The 16,627-nt window shown below is 36.9% G+C and overlaps 1 protein-coding gene across 2 annotated transcripts in view; it reads left to right on the top strand.

Annotated features, from left to right (window-relative positions):
* Positions 1 to 13,950, top strand: part of FHIP2A (FHF complex subunit HOOK interacting protein 2A) — a 36,050-nt gene extending 22,100 nt beyond the window's left edge. Inside the window, exons 10-17 of one of the 2 annotated variants that reach the window (XM_060034016.1) lie at positions 7 to 199; positions 383 to 552; positions 932 to 1,075; positions 1,965 to 2,055; positions 4,098 to 4,241; positions 9,966 to 10,106; positions 10,453 to 10,556; positions 10,661 to 13,950. In XM_060034016.1, the coding sequence (XP_059889999.1) occupies positions 7 to 199; positions 383 to 552; positions 932 to 1,075; positions 1,965 to 2,055; positions 4,098 to 4,241; positions 9,966 to 10,106; positions 10,453 to 10,556; positions 10,661 to 10,766 (1,093 nt within the window). In that variant the 3' untranslated portion in view covers positions 10,767 to 13,950. The remainder of the gene's footprint in view (positions 1 to 6; positions 200 to 382; positions 553 to 931; positions 1,076 to 1,964; positions 2,056 to 4,097; positions 4,242 to 9,965; positions 10,107 to 10,452; positions 10,557 to 10,660) is intronic. The other variant, XM_060034018.1, reaches the window with a different exon arrangement.
* The last annotated feature ends 2,677 nt before the right edge of the window (positions 13,951 to 16,627 follow it).

Genomic DNA, 16,627 nt, shown 5'->3' with positions numbered 1-16,627 from the left:
TGCCAGTTCTGAGATGGGTATTCTGACATCAACTGCTCTGCTTCATCGCATTGTTCGGCAAGTAACCTCTGACATTTTGCTTCAAGAAATGGTGTTTTTCATCCTTGGAGAACAGAGGGAACCAGAAACTCTGGCAGAAATCAGCAGACATCCTTTAAGACATAGGTTAATTGAACATTGTGATCACATATCTGATGAGGTAAGCTATGTAAGGATTTAGAATTGGACTTAGATTCTTTGACATACTGACTTTGATGTACTTGTGATGTTTTGAATATAGCCTCTTTTTTTATGTGGCTTTTTATTTTGAAAATTGCAAGCGTGAAGAAGAATAGTTTGTTTAAACTATTTTTCAGTTACCCTTTATCATTTTGGGTTTCAGATAAGCATAATGACATTAAGAATGTTTGAACATCTTTTGCAAAAGCCCAATGAGCACATTCTTTACAACTTGGTCCTAAGAAATCTTGAAGAAAGAAACTATACAGAATATAAACCTGTGTGCCCAGAAGATAAAGATGTAGTGGAGAATGGGTTAATAGCAGGAGCAGTGTAAGTTTCATCCAACTCTGTGAGTTTAGCATTTCATATAGAATCATAATTTTCTCCCCTCTTATTTCCCTTCCTTATTCTTAAAAAAAATACCTCTAACAGTTTAAAAGTTTTTTAAAAATAAAATTTAGATGTCCTGATTTTATTGTCCCTTTAAATTACAAGTGTCAGTATATAGTCATTAAACCTAACAAAATCATATAGCCTTGAGTTTGATGTTAGTATAAAATGTTAATTTCTCTAAGAAATGTAAATACATTCATTCCTTAATTCTTGTATTAGCAAAATCATGTAATGTTTTCTAAGAACATAGCAGAGAATCTTTTGGTTTAGAAACTATAATAAAATTTTTTTTTATACATCGTTAAATTAAACTTAGAGATCTGGAAGAAGATCCTTTGTTTACTGACATTTCACCAGATAACACTTTGTCAAACCAAGAGTGGCTTAGTTCTTCACCTCCTGCTTCTCCAGACCACCCCAAAAATGATGGGAAAACTGAAGTCCATAAAATTGTAAATAGGTGAGTTGCTATATTAATTTGACTTACATCTCTTTTACTTATTTTTATAACAATGTAATAGCTCTGCTCCTTGATCATTATAGAGATATGTTATGAATTCAGTCTTCCCTCCTTTAAAATCTTTAATGTCAGCTTTTTGAAATGCTTATGTAGCTAGTGACGGCCTAGGGGCAACGATCCATACAAAAGAGAAAAGCTGCAGCGTAGTAGTGGTTAAATAAATCTTCAAGGTCCTCTACTTATTTTTAATGTAAAATATTTTAAGTAATTCCCAGTGGGAACAGCGCTGAGAATTTCCAGTTTGGCAAATTGAACTTATCAGCCGTGTACTCACATGTGTTAAGCTGAGGGCTATTCCTTTTTTTTTTTTTTTTTCTTTTTTAGCGTTTTTATGTTGTTGTTTCTTTTTAAGTGCCCTTTCCCGGCAATTTTCTTCTTTTCCTTCCTTTGCAATCCTGTCGCTGATATGCCTGGTGCTGGGAGGTGACTTTAGAGAAGACTGCATGTGGTGTAAGATGCACGGTTTAGGGTGCATGAAAATCGAAGTTTCAGTTACTTAAAAGCCAGGTTCCTGAGACTAACAAATTTCACGGCAATCGATCATTGTCCTGTAATGTAAAAAGAGTCGAGTTTTCTTGTGCTTGATTCTACTTTTAGTGGAATGAGTAATTTTTAAATAAAACCTTCAAAATAATGACAGAGTATTTAACAGTGAATTGTAGTGCTGATTCAAGATTAAGTACTTACGAATATACAATTTTACTTTTCAAGTTTCCATTTGCATTAATACTTGGCTAAACTGAAGATATTGCTAGGTATTTTAACACATATAGAGATGTTGAATTGTGAGAGTATTCGTATTATTGATTATGGCATTTTTTCATTTAAGTTTCCTCTGTCTGGTACCGGATGAAGCAAAATCATCCTACCATGTTGAGGGCACTGGATATGACACCTACCTCCGAGATGCTCATAGGCAGGTAAGAGAAGTAACTAGTTTTTGACATGCAGTCTAATAAGAATGCACACACATTGTCACATTGCCCACAGTCGTTTCTCCAAAGGTTTCCCTTTCTCTGCAAGACCTGAACTCCACTCTCACCACTTGAACTTTTTGCCGGTGACCTGACTTTGCATTTCACTAACTGTGTGTCTCTATCTCAAGATTTCTTTATGGTCCCTTCCCCACCACCCCACTCCTTTTCTTCCCTTTCTTCCTGCTCTTGAAATTATATGTCCCCCACATCCTTTCCCCTGCTAATCTAAAACATGATTTTTAAATAATTCTACCCACCGCCCACCATGGCCCCCAGCCCACAGGCTATACCCTTTCCTCTTCACTGTTCATACTCATCAGTAATTCACAAGTGCTGGCTCTTCATCCCCTGCATCCCAGCTTTCCACCTCACTGAAAGTACTTTCTCAAAGGTCTCCTCTTAGTTATTAAATTAAATGGCCTTCTCTCAGTCATCTTTCCCCTCTGTAGCATTTTACATTTTTACCAAATTCCAAATTTTGAAATGTCTCAAGTCAGAAAAATATACATTTAATTTTCATTTAAATCCTTTGGGTTGAAGAGTGCTCTTACTGATAATTAACTTGCATGCGCTTATCGTTAATTCATGATGCTTTAAGCCTGAATTCAAGTCCACATTACTATGTGAATAACTAGAGTAATGCAAATACATTCATGTAACAATAAAATAGAGGCAATAAAAGTAGTACCAACCTCAGTAGTACTGATTGGATTTTTAAACTGCTTTGATTCTTTCTGTAATGTTTCATTTCCATATTCTGATTACAGTTATGATTGTTTCAGAAATATTTGACAAGACACAAAAAGAATAGAAAAAATTTACACTATTACTTTCTAGCTCAAAATTTCGGAAGTGTTAATATAAAAATGCTTTATTAAATATTGGGGTGTGGTTTTATAAAGAAAATTTTCTATTGAAAGACAAATAGTTTAAAACTCACAAAATATTGAAGAAGTTTGTTTTTTAATCATTTTTAATATGTTTTTCTTTTAAAAGTTGAAGTTAGTGCTTTGTGTAAGAATATGTTTTAATCTCAGTTAATTTGTAAACTAGAGATGATAAGGTAATTTTGCTTTATTGAATAAGGAAAATCTGAAAAGGGAGAAAATATGGAAGAAAACTATGCTCTAAATTTCTTTTGTTTAAATTCAAGGAAATTACATGTCAGGGAAGACTTTAAATTTTTCTTTTTATTATAAGAGATATTCTTGTGCTTATAAAAATCCATATTGTGTATCCTGCTGATAAACTGTGTAGTGAGGACCAGTTTCCACTTATTTCCAATCTGTCACTGACCAATGCTTTTGTAAAACATAAAAAAATGAAAAGAAAAAACACAAAATACAAGCCCTGATTATTTTATAGATTGAACAGATGTAAAATGTACTCAGTGAAATTGCAAGAGAAGTTTCTAAACTTGCTCTTAGTTTTTGTACTCGTCTCAAGAGCAGTGGTAGGGGACAGTTTTCGGACCACACTTAGAGCAGCCCTGTTTCCTCCTGGCAGTCATGGCAACGTGCCTGGGTTAAACACATCGTAGCAAAGTCAAGTTTGCCTTCTCAGGTGCTGTGTATCTGTTCACCTATTTTATATATGATATATATTTTAGAATAGATTTGAAAATGTGGCTAAGACTTGCTTTGCTTTTTAAATACTCGCTAAATCTGTGACAAGAATAAGTAAAAGTTTGAACTCCTCTAAAGGAAAGAGCATAAGCTCAGCAGTGAAGGGGGTACTTTGGTAAAGTTAAAATCTGCCTGCTTTCGCATCAAGGTGCTGGGACTGGTGGTTGTGACCTGACCTTGTGCCTCTCTCCAGTCAGTGTGTTATCCGGGTCATCCTTTTCCCCTCTTCCACGGCACCTCACACTAGCAGACACTTAGCATTCAAGCGGATTTCTATGCCTGTTTGGGAAAATTATTTCTATTTAATCTCCATTTGTTTTTGTTCAGTTCTTCTTTAATGATCCAAATATTTCTCCCTAGTTCCGGGACTACTGTGCTATCTGCTTAAGATGGGAGTGGCCTGGGTCTCCAAAAGCATTGGAAAAGTGCAATTTAGAAGCAGCTTTCTTTGAAGGTCATTTTTTGAAAGTTTTATTTGACAGAATGGGAAGAATTCTTGATCAGGTAATAAGTTTTTTTTTGTTTGTTTTAAAATTTATTTATTTATTTTTGGCTGTGTTGGGTCTTCGTTTCTGTGCGAGGGCTCTCTCTAGTTGTGGCAAGCGGGGGCCACTCTTCATCGCAGTGCACAGGCCTCTCACTGTCGCGGCCTCTTGTTGCGGAGCACAGGCTCCAGACGCGCAGGCTCAGTAGTTGTGGCTCACGGGCCTAGTTGCTCCGCGGCATGTGGGATCTTCCCAGACCAGGGCTCGAACCCGTGTCCCCTGCATTGGCAGGCAGATTCTCAACCACTGCGCCACTAGGGAAGCCTAGTAATAAGTTTTAAAATATTAATTTCCATATTATTTTGTTACCATTCACCATGAATTCTACTCACATCTTAGTTTACATCTTCAGTCAAGTAGTTTTATTGTTTTCTTTTTCCACTAGATGACTTTTTCATAAAGCTAGATTGCCAACAGCTGGTGGGTTTCTGATGCATTCATTATGTTAAAACTTTTATTTGGCCTGACAGCTGTTACAGAGTTGTATGTTTACTTCTCATTGTAGGTCATTGTCTTAATAACCTTAACGCCTTTCGGCAGTGCCTAGAGTGCTTTCTTAGAAAGCCTTTTAGTTAGTACAGTTAGTACAGATACAGGTAGAGTGAAACTTGTTAGGTTTAATTCAGAAGACCTTAAATGTCATTTCAAATCGAATCTTGAGAGCTCTGGTCTCACTAAAGTTATGGAACAGTATCAGATGAACCTGCTTCTTCAGACAAAGAACTTGTGAATATACTCATTTTCAAATGAGGAGATGCAATTTAAAAAAGGTTAATTTACTTATTCCAAGGTAAATAAAAATCACCATTGGCCGGTATGTTGCTCTGTCTCCATTGATTGTCAGGAGAACTGAATTTGGGATTATATCAATAGAATCCCTCTCTCCGTCTCTCCTTGACATACAAAGTGACGATAGAGTTTTGAAATGTTTTATGCACTGGGATGGACACTTGAAATAAAACAATCTGGCATTAAACTTGCCTCAACATGGAAACTGAGTTAGCCAATTTAGAATTAATTTAAAACTGTATATTAAAGTACTTGTTCATTTTAGCATTTTAGATAAATATTTATGTGACTGTAGGGAGTTATAAAAGAAATTTACTCCACAAGCAGGCTGTCTTCAATAACCAGAAAGCCAAATAAAGAAATGATAAGAAGTGTTTCACTGTGTTGGACTTCAGTCAGCACTGTTTCTGATAGTAATCAATAAAGACACAGAGTAAAGTCCTTTTTTTCTTTTAACCTCTTAACAACATGTGCTGAATTTCTAGTGTTTCATTGTTTGCTGATTTGTTGGTTGGTTTTTAATACTTAACAACCAAAGTATTTAAATCCAGCTACTGAATGTATTATGCTGTAATACATCACGGCTGTGTAAACCTCCCAGGTAATGGGGCTCATCAGTATGTTGTGTTTTTGTGCTGGTTCTCTTGGCATAGTTTGGATCTGATTAAACTAACACAGAAGAGACATTAACAATCAGTATTAAGTCAGTAATCTTTAGAAATTTTGACCGAAAGCACTAACAAGGAATCTAAATTTTAAAAAGTAGTTTCTTTTTTCTTCTTGCGGTACGCGGGCCTGTCACTGCTGCGGCCTCTCCCGCCGCGGAGCACAGGCTCCGGACGCGCAGGCCCAGCGGCCACGGCCCACGGGCCCAGCCGCTCCGCGGCATATGGGATCCTCCCGGACCGGGGCACGGACCTGTGTCCCCTGCATCGGCAGGCGGTCTCTCAACCACTGCGCCACCAGGGAAGTCCTAAAAAGTAGTTTCTGAATTGAGTGGAAAGATCCTCTCTGAATCCTCATCACACTTGAGCATTTTTCCCTTCAGTCTGTAGAGTACTGACACAAAAGGATTCTGTCGGAGACAGAATATCCCGAAATGCTTACAGTTCTTTTTCGTTCACCAGATAGCTCTTCACAGGGCAGAAGCGATTCATACACAGTGTCTCACTTATTCTTCCTAGAATCCTGAATGATAGGCAAGACAGTTCCTTGTATTATTGTATAAATGAGGAATCCTTAGTTTCAGTTCATGTGACTTAGTGAGCTGTGGAGCCTAGCCTCAAACCTTCTGTCTTTAAAACCCTTGATTTTCTAAGCCTTTTTGGATAAGGACATTATAATCAGATCTCAAAGATAATCATGAGTCCTGGTGTGCCTAGCGTGCTTGGTTTAATTTCATTTTCTTTCTTTTCTAAATGTTTTTGCTGAAGGTGATGTTTGCTTGTATTTTCTTGGTACATATATACCCCTAATAGGATCAGGGTAACCAGGCTGGGATTAAACATTACTATGGATAATTAATAAAGTAGCTAATTTCTGCATGTATAATTGAGAAGTTATGACATCAGATATTCATGATACTATTGTGTTGTCACAATGTTAATTTTTGAAAAATATAGTGTGTTTAGTATTGTTTTTAACCTTAGTGATTTTAAAAAGATAGTAAAAACGAAAGTCCATAGCAGAATGTAAGGAATACCAGGGAGAATATAGGGAAGCCCAAGTTCTTGTCCCTGTTCTGACGGTGAAAAATCTGAATTTGGGCAACTAAACTTAGCTGTTTGTCACATTTTCTTATTGTTAAAGTGAAGTTGATATTACTTGATTTGCTTGTAAGAATTGTCTGAAAAACAATTTAAAATACTTTAAAAAATATAAAATCTTGTTAAATGCAGGTGTTATAAGAAATCTCCGAGACTATCAAGTTGTTGAGATTTTTAAAAATTTGACTTATTTCTTATTATTTTGACCATCTGCATACTTGGCCTTTAATAAAAGGGTTGCGACTGAGTTTGCAGGTGACATCCGTGTGCTTTTTTTTTTGGCTGCATTGGGTCTTCATTGCTGCGCTTGGGCTTTCTCTAGTTGTGGCAAGCGGGGGCTCCTCTTTTTGTGGAGCATGGGCTCTAGGCACACAGCCTCAGTAGTTGTGGCGCACGGGCTCTAGAGCACAGCCTCAGTAGTTGTGGTGCATGGGCTTAGTTGCTCCGCGGCATGTGGGATCTTCCTGGACCAGGGCTCGAACCTGTGTCCCCTGCGTTGGCAGGCGGATTCTTAACGACTGCGCCACCAGGGAAGTCCGACATCAGTATGCTTTTTTTTTTTTTTTTTTAATTTTTTTTATTTTTGGCTGCGTTGGGTCTTCGTTGCTGCACGTGGACTTTTCTCTAGTTGCTGTTGTCTTCGTCATGGTGCTCGGGCTTCTCATTGCGGTGGCTTCTCTTGTAGTGGAGCACGGGCTCTAGGCACGTGGGCTTCAGTAGTTGTGACACACGGGCTTAGTTGCTCCACGGCATGTGGGATCTTCCCGGACCAGGGCTCGCACCCACGTCGCCTGCATTGGCAGGCGGATTCTTAACCACTGGACCACCAGGAAAGCCCTCAGTATACTTTTAAGTCAAAGTTTATTGTTCCAAAATTCATATCTTGTATTTAGGGTGAGCTCAATCAAAAATGGGCCAAGTGCACTTTAACGTGTCAGAAAAATCTGGTTAACTTTTATTTCAGGTGAATACTGTATAAAGTACAAATGGGAGGGATTCAAAATAATAGATACAAACAGTTGCTGTTTGCAACCCTCTAAAAGGCCAGCTTGTTTTAAAGTTACTACTTTAAAGTAGGAGAAAGAGACTAGTGAAGTAAAGACCAGTTCAGAGTATGGTGGAACAGTTTCTATCTAGCTGAAATTTATCTTCATTTTCACAACATTAAAATATAATCTGGGACTTCCCTGGTGGTCCAGTGGTTAAGACTTTGCCTTCCAGCGCAGGTGGTGCTGGTTTGATCCCTGGTTGAGGAGCTAAGATCCCACATGCCTCCGGGCCAAAAAAAACAAAACAAAAAACAGAAGCAATATTGTAACAAATTCAATAAAGACTCTAAAACAAATTTTTTAAAATATAATCTGAGTCAGCCTTAAGTTTCTTAAACAACCAAAGATATAGATTCTTGTTCAAAAAAAGCTTAAAACCAAACTAACAAACACCATATAGAGAAAATACAGAGTTTAAGTGGCAATATATAGTTGTTTGAAGCCAAATTTTCTCAATTTATTTAAGTACCTGTAAATGGCAGAATTTAGTGACCTAAAACTCTGAACCATCTGAAATGAAGTCACATACAATACTGTACTTACGTTGTATTTTAAATGATTTTGTCCACATTTTACCAATTGCATTCTTCTTAAAGATTTTTTTAAATGTTTTCCTTTGTGCCTAAAATACAATTTAATGTGAATTCATTGTTTTGAACTGAGTCTTGGAGAAGGCTGTTCTCTTGCAAATATTATCAAGTAGGAAAAGATGCCCTTCAGACTATGTTTAATGTGAATCGTATCTCCTTTCATTTATCTTGCTTAAGGCTAGATTGTGAATAAGAGTGACTTAGGGGTAGTTTTTCTTCTTTCAGAAAATCTGTGTTCATGTATCTAGTAGTAAGCAGAAAAGACTAAAATTGGACCTTAGCACAGGACTTGAGTTTTTGTTCAAATAACAGTATCTTTGATATCTTCTGGCACGTGCTCAAGCATTTGCTGTCCTTTAAATGTCAAATATTCACTTCTGGATTGGTATTCATTATGATCAAGGGCTTAAAAGCTGCTCAATGAATGAGGGTAAAACATTCAGATTCTGTTGTCAATATCAACTTGGTCCTGAATCACTTTTCCCTTGCTACTGCTGCAGCATCTGTTTCTCACTCATCCAGTCACCTAGGTTCTTTCCAACCTTCTCACTGAAGTCGGTTTTGTTTCAGCCACTCAGTTGCCTTTAGCTGCTTAGAAGAAGAAAACTGGAAGGGATGAGAGATTTCTGTTGAAAGTTCTAGGCACAATAATAGCAAGTCTTTTTGTACATTATGCATTTTGCTTGGATTTTGACACATACTCCGTAAAGCACCTCCAAGCTGCTTCCTACGAGGAATAAACAGATTAAATATTAAAAAAACAGAATTCAAGTAAAATTGTGATACATACAAAAAGGTATACACAGATGTACACAGACATTGTTTTGGAAGAGTTAATGCTCTTGCACAGTAAAGGAGGTGATCCCTGTCTGTAATCATGATTTTGAATCTTCTCGTTCACTTTTGAGGCATATGGTAGTTATTTCCACCCCCAAGTACTTTCATTCTGTTGACAGGGTCCTGTGATGTATATGACTTTGTTGTATACATGCTTTTGGTAATTGGCAGTAGTTGAATAATTTAAGAGACGAGGATTATCATTTCTAAAACTAGACTACTATAAAAGATTTTAATACCTTCCCTTCTATCTTTGGTCTTACATGTAATGTCTTCTATTGTTTGTAATTAATATTACATATGACTCTTCGGTGAGTTTTGATGACCTCTTGAACTATTTTACTACATAAAACCACCTGCATAAAACAGAGACATTCTGACTTTGTTATACATTTACTTTATTCTGTATGTTTATGTGCATACCTTTTATTTTAAGTTTTAGGACTGTGATATATGCACTTTGACTAAGGTGGTGCGAGCTAGAGCTAATTTAGTTATAGATATTTTCATTGTAGAAGAGCATGTAGCAGGAGGAATGAGATGGTAGATTTTCCTTTTTCTTAAGAAGACAAATGGAAATGGTAAATTAAGTGCTCAGGTATATACATTATACATAATGTCAAATATCTTTTTGGTTTTTCCCTCTCCGTAGCCATATGATGTCAATTTACAAGTAACATCAGTGTTATCTAGACTTTCTCTCTTCCCTCATCCACACATACACGAGTACCTTTTGGACCCGTACGTGAACCTTGCTTCTGGCTGTAGATCTCTCTTCTCTGTAATCGTCAGGGTGAGTTATCAGTTTTGTCATGTTCTCTAGGATTGATAAATCCGACCAATTAACATCTTAATATCATTGTGTGTAATTAGTGTCACATAATAAAAAATGTTACATATTTACTGTTCAGAAATAATTATTTTACTACAGAATGTGGAGAATAAAGATTCATTCTTTTAAGTGGTATATATAATTTCTGTATTTTAAGGTATAGCTATGAGTCCTTTGTCAAAGATTGTTATGTGAATAGTGAAAAGTGACAGTCTTCATTTAGTAATAGGAAATGGAGTATTTTTTTATCCTGAAAATCCCCATGGAGGTGTTTAGGGACTGAGCTCCTTTTGTCCCTGTGACACAGGTTGTTGGAGACCTCATGGTTCGAATCCAGCGTATTCAAGATTTTACTCCCAAGCTTCTATTAGTCAGAAAGCGATTACTTGGTCTGGAACCTGAAGGCCCTATGTAAGTCAGCGTTTTACATGTTGTTTATCTAAAACTTTTGCCAAAACTTGATGATCTGCTAATACCCTGCGTCGATTGATTGATTGCCTGCTTTCCCTTTCCAGTATCGAGCACATCACGTTGCTGGAGGGTGTGATTGTGCTGGAAGAGTTCTGTAAGGAGCTGGCGGCCATCGCCTTTGTGAAATACCATGCTGCCTCCACACCATAAACGGCATCTTGCAAGTAACCAAGGGAACAGAACTGTTGTATGCATTTCATCAAAAAAGCCTCAGTTCCACCCAGCCACAAGAGGATAAAAAGCCTTTTTAAATGAAGCATTGCTGTAAACTGGACAGAACCATTCAGAACCCACTGAGTGGACACTCAGTGCAATGTTGTGTGATGTTGACTTTATCGTAATGGTTCTAGATATAAAGTTGCACATCCTTGAGTCCAGGATACAATCAAAGGAACTTCAGGAAATAAGCATTTCTAATGCCTGTATGAAAAGCTGCAAAATTTCTGATGTCATGACTTTGATGATATTTCTGTTAATTTAACATCCTTTTAGGTAGCAAGGCATTTTGACATTCTCTGGGACTCAAATGCTTATATTCTTTTGGATTAATAAGTAGCAGAAAAAAAAAAACACCTAATTTTATAACTTTTTAAGGTCAATTCTTATCAAACAAAATATTGAAAAAAACTGTAAGTGAGAAAAAAATACAATTTAGGAACCATCAAATGAATTAATAATGGAAGATAAAAATGTGTAGTGCACCGTTAACTTTCTTCAGCTTTTCTAAGAAAAACAATTTAATATGATAATGAAATTCTTGATTAATATAATATATATTTTTTAAAGAAACCTTCTTTTACTCTCTTGTGCACATAGCCTCGTTAGTGATTGATTTTCATGTATGGGTCCCAGTTTATTTAAACTTTGTCATTTTTGCAACAATGTTGAATATGTGCCCACTGTTGGTAGTGTTTACTAAAATAGTATTTTTTAAGCTAATTAACATGTATTGGGTTGAGACCCTTTTTTTTCTCTCTCTCCCTCCCTCTCTGAAAATTGCTTTATCATTTGATTTTCTTATTGAAATGCATGGTAGCGTGTAGGTGGCAGCAATCAAAATGCCAATGGCCTCCTGAATGTTTACATTTTTTTTTTTCCATTTTGTTCAGTCTTTTGTTTTAAATCATTCTGAAGAGATTTTAAAACAAACCAGCAAGTCTGACCCGTTTACGTATGAAAGGACTTGGGTAAATTGGTCTATGTGTGGATGGGTGCGTGTGTAGGAGCGTGTGATGTGGGTAGCTGGCAGAGCTGCACTGTGCACGGCATGCTGGTACTTGATTTACAAAATGGCGTTTGCTAATCCACTTTCTCTTCTTCCTTTAAGTGATACTTATCACTCAAATATTGCTCTTAAGCTTCCTTGGGTTTTTGTTTTATTTTTTCAGTTGGAATGTTAAGCAGCAGCACTTTCCTCTTTACCTTTTCATTTACTGATATTCGGGGGAGCAGACTAGGCAAACCTTCCAGCCTGAAAGGAACTGTAGCTGCCCATTCTAAGAAGTTGTTTTGTGTAGCATGTTTGTATCTATACATCGTGTAGCGTGTGTATGGAAGCATATTTTACACCTACTGCTAATTTTGTTGTATTCGTTTCCTGATTTATTTTATAGTTAGTTGTTGCTATTTATTAACAACAAAATGTTGAAAATTATGAATATTCTTGGCTCTAGAATGCTTACCACTGTTAAAACAGCAACAAAAAAACTAAATTTCTAATTTAATGCAAATCTCTGTTAGCTCACTCTAGGAAATTTATTGAGCGAAACAATGAAAAAACAGGTGGGAGATAGTTACTTTGTGCATGATTTTCTTTAAATGATTTTTAACGATAGGAAAGCATTATTCTGTTTGCTGTATTTATTGATGAAGGAATGCTGCAACATCTTCATTTTTAGATGTAGTTGTCGTCTACTTTGATGTAGGTGTACTTAAAATAGACCATTAAGAGATTAGATATTTCTTAATGTTTTTGCAGCATTCGATAGGTGTAATGGCAATGATGTTACCTCTCGAACCAAATACGATTTTATTCTTGCTTTCACCGTAGGACCTTTTGGCTAATCCATGAAACCAAGCTCAGAGAAGCTTTAATTCATATTTGTGTGTTTGTATGCTGCTTCTTAAAACATAATTATTTTCCTAAGTTATTGTAATGACTTTGATTTGTAATCAGCTAAAGCTTAAGATATAATTTGTTTCTCTTCTAAGTTTGCTACTGTCTTTCCTTCCTTTCTTCTTCGTATTTAGTTCAGACCTAGAGCCAGCACAAGTTCTCACAGTGAGTTGGATTTGTTGGTGAAACATTGTCCTCCATGACTAGCCATTTGTGTACTGTCTTTCAGAAGCTATTTCTGTTCCTCAGTATTTGCAAAACAGTGACTGATGTGCACTGTGTTGAGTGGGCAGTACCACCCTAGCAATCGATTGCCATGACAAATTCCAAACTGAATTTTAGCCTTGCTTCACATTGGTGTAAATGGGCATGCACATTCTTTTTTTTAACTTTCTAACAGTATAGTCTTTGGGTTTATTTTGTTTAGTAATGAGCCACATTCTTTACGTGATAGAACTCAAAATGTGTCCTTAGCCAGCCAGTTATCATTGTAGTACTCACATTGACTATGTAAGGTACTCATAATGTATCTGTCTGTGCAATATATAAGCTATGAGTCGATTCATAGCTTTTTGGTTTAATTGTACATTATTGTGTGTGTACATGTGTGTATATATATGTGTATATATCTGTAAGGACCAAAATCCTTAGCTTGCTTACACTGTTGCTAGTGTAAAGATTATTACACTTAATTTTACGGGGCACAAATTATGGAATTACTTCATAATTCATGGTAACATATTTCCATAAATTATTGCATTAATATACAATTACCATTTAATTATGAAGTTTATAGGTATTGACAGAAGTTACAGTGAAGTGCTGAAATCACAGTTTATATGGTAATTATATTTTGGGTTGTACAATTAATGAAAATATGCATGTCATTGTGACACTTGTTGTGTTGAAACATGATAGATAATCATATTTCTGGGCCCTGTAAAATAGTGTTACTATAATACTCTGTTTTGCCTCCTGCCTTGTTTACATTAAACAAAGGATATTTGGTAAATTTTTCTATTGTACATTGTATAGGTTACTGACAGTGTTACCAAGGCCTGGAAATCTTGGGCCATCTGTGAAGAAACTCTTCAGATGGTGATTATGTACCTAATATCTCTTCAAAGGAGGTTGTGATCAAGTTCAACTTTTTGTGCTAACAATGCATGCAGGACTAAGAGGGATGATCTATAAATAAATAACGTAATTTAAACAAAATGTTGTCTTGTATTTTTGTAGAATTGTAAGTGGAAACATTTCATTCCCTGATAAATCTAAAATAATAATTCATAACATACAAAAGGATATGACACACAGCAGTCAGTGGTTCATTATAGCATTGATTCCAGAGAGAGAACAAAAAGGAATATATCAGAATATTTGTGGAAGGGGGAGTGTATAGCTTGAAAATTCCCTCTGGGTGAGCCTTACATGTATTGATATTTTCCACCCTACCACAATAACCATTTCCCTAAAGGAAGGAATGGTTATATAAGTCTTAGAAATATAATTCACTGTAAGCATTATTTCTTTTTTTATATATAAGTTTATGTATTTTATTTATTTTTGGCTGCATTTGGGTCTTTGCTGCTGTGTGCGGGCTTTCTCTAGTTGCGGCAAGCGGGGGCCACTCTTCGTTGTGGTGCGTAGGCTTCTCATTGTGGTGGCTTCTCTTGTTGCGGAGCACGGGCTCTAGGCACGCGGGCTTCAGGAGTTGTGGTTCACAGGCTCTAGAGTGCAGGCTCAGTAGTTGTGGTGCACGGGCTTTGTTGCTCTGCAGCATGTGGGATCTTCCCGGACCAGGGCTCGAACCCATGTCCCCTGTATCGGCAGACGTATTCCCAACCACTGCACAACCAGGGAAGCCCTAAGTATTATTTCTTAATAGATGTATAACACATAAAAACTTCTCTCTTTAACTGACATTTAAAACAATCTGACTCTAGGCTTATTCCATTCACTCGAGTATTTGCCAAAGTCCCTTAGTTGGAAACTGAAAGAAACATGTACTGCATGGCACAACGAGAAAGAGAAAAATCTAGTTACTAATCCCTCCTACCCATGATTCTTTTCAGCCAGTGTTCCTCAAAATAGTTTTAGAAGGAAATAAAGAAGGTAACAGGTTTAAGGATGCAAGGGAGGTAAGGTTTAGGCATTGAAGAGTTAAAATTACCTCCTTATCTTGAGCTCCTTCGAAAGAAAACTGCATTTTAGGAATGCATAATCAGATCCCCAGTCCAAAAACCTGGTTCAGAATTTTGTACTGTTCCATCTAGAAAACTAGTTATCTCAAGGGAATTTAAAGAATAAAGTTGTTAAGGCTGAAATTTTTTTAAAGTCTTTCAAGTAAAAGCTGTACCTCTTTATCAAAAACAAGGCAAAAACACTGTGACTGTTTGATGCTGAAGTTTCCATGGAAGAAGTAGGTTTTAGTTGGTCTAAAGGCAGTTAGGAAAGTTATTACCTATGGGCCTCGCCTCACAGGAGACCGGTTTTTAAATTTACTTGATCTACACCCTACTACCCACATTAGAAAGATTTCATCTAAGCCTGTTTGACATACTGTTACGGTTTGACTGTTGTGCGCATTTGGGGTTTTATTTGTGTTATAATAGCATTTCTAAAAATGTATCAGAAATAGGATACTAACATGTCATCTAAAACCAAACCAAAACAATAATTTGGTTTCCTCGACAAATATTGGGGACTTCTTATGAACCAAGTTTTAAGATGCTAGGAAAACAAATAAGAAGAAGCTTTTCTGCCCTCACCAAGTCACAGTCTCGGTTCAGTGTGCTGACAAAAATAAGGAACGCTGCACACCGGAATACTGTTAGAGAGACGGCGCCGAAGCATTGTGAGAGCACAGGGAGAGGAAGTCGTGTTGCAGGTCATCAAAAGAGAAAATCTAAGACTCAAGTCTTGACTGAATTATATCCTTACTTGTGAGTGCAGATAGGCCAGATACTCTGAGAAGTTGTAATGATAAAGTCAACTCAGCGATAAATAGACACTGTTCTGTATCCTGTTATATTTACCATGATTAACCGTTGCCTTTCACCTTCTTCATTCTGAGATTGGTATAAAGCACCAGCCTAAATAATTGTGCCTTTGGGCCCACATTTTCTCAATTGCTGAGAAGTAATTAGCTGTTCTGATTTAAATGATCTCTTTCTAGAACTATTATATAGAGAGAAGGCAAAAAGTCAATTGAAATATTAAAACCAAAAGATTTAAGAAGGCTTAAAAAAATGATCGGAACATGAGGGTAAGATTTGGTTTAGTAAATCTGCAGAACCAAACCTTGCTCCCGGCTTGAACTCAATGCTCCTTTGACCGCATTCTTTATTCTCTGCCGGATTGGGGCACAGGTCGCTGCGTATCCAATTAAGAGGGAACGAAATGGGCTGATGGAGACAGAAAAGGTGAATTTGGAAGCCACATGCTGGATGTGTGTGAAGATGGAATGTGTAAACTTCCACTGTTTCTCATAACTCCATCCGTTCCTGAAATTGAAGGCAGGGGTCAGGCTAGAAGGCAGGTGGACAGGCTGGGGGTCACACCTGCCAGGACAAGATGAGGAAACCTGACTTCTGTTTCCTTTCCTAACCTCAGCCTTCTTGAGGTAACCTCAAGGAATTACCTGATCTCCCAGGAGTGAGTCTGAGGAATTAAAGGAAATGCAGCGTGCCTTATAATTTTATATGACCTTACTCTTCCCTCTAGTTAGACTAATCAGTATATGAAGGAATTAACAGAGATCCTCTTATAAAGGGCCTTAAGGTATTGATTCTCTTGACTAAGTAGCCAAATCCTGACACGAATGTAGGACCCAGTAGGAGCATCAGGAATTCAAATACTACCATGGGTTACTTTGCTCTCATTGCAAAGGTGA

The sequence above is a fragment of the Delphinus delphis genome, chromosome 16 (assembly GCF_949987515.2).
Source record: "Delphinus delphis chromosome 16, mDelDel1.2, whole genome shotgun sequence".
Taxonomy (NCBI): Eukaryota; Metazoa; Chordata; class Mammalia; order Artiodactyla; family Delphinidae; genus Delphinus; species Delphinus delphis.
The sequence above is the reverse complement of the archived record's forward strand: the minus strand, read 5'-3'. Positions and strand labels throughout refer to the sequence as shown.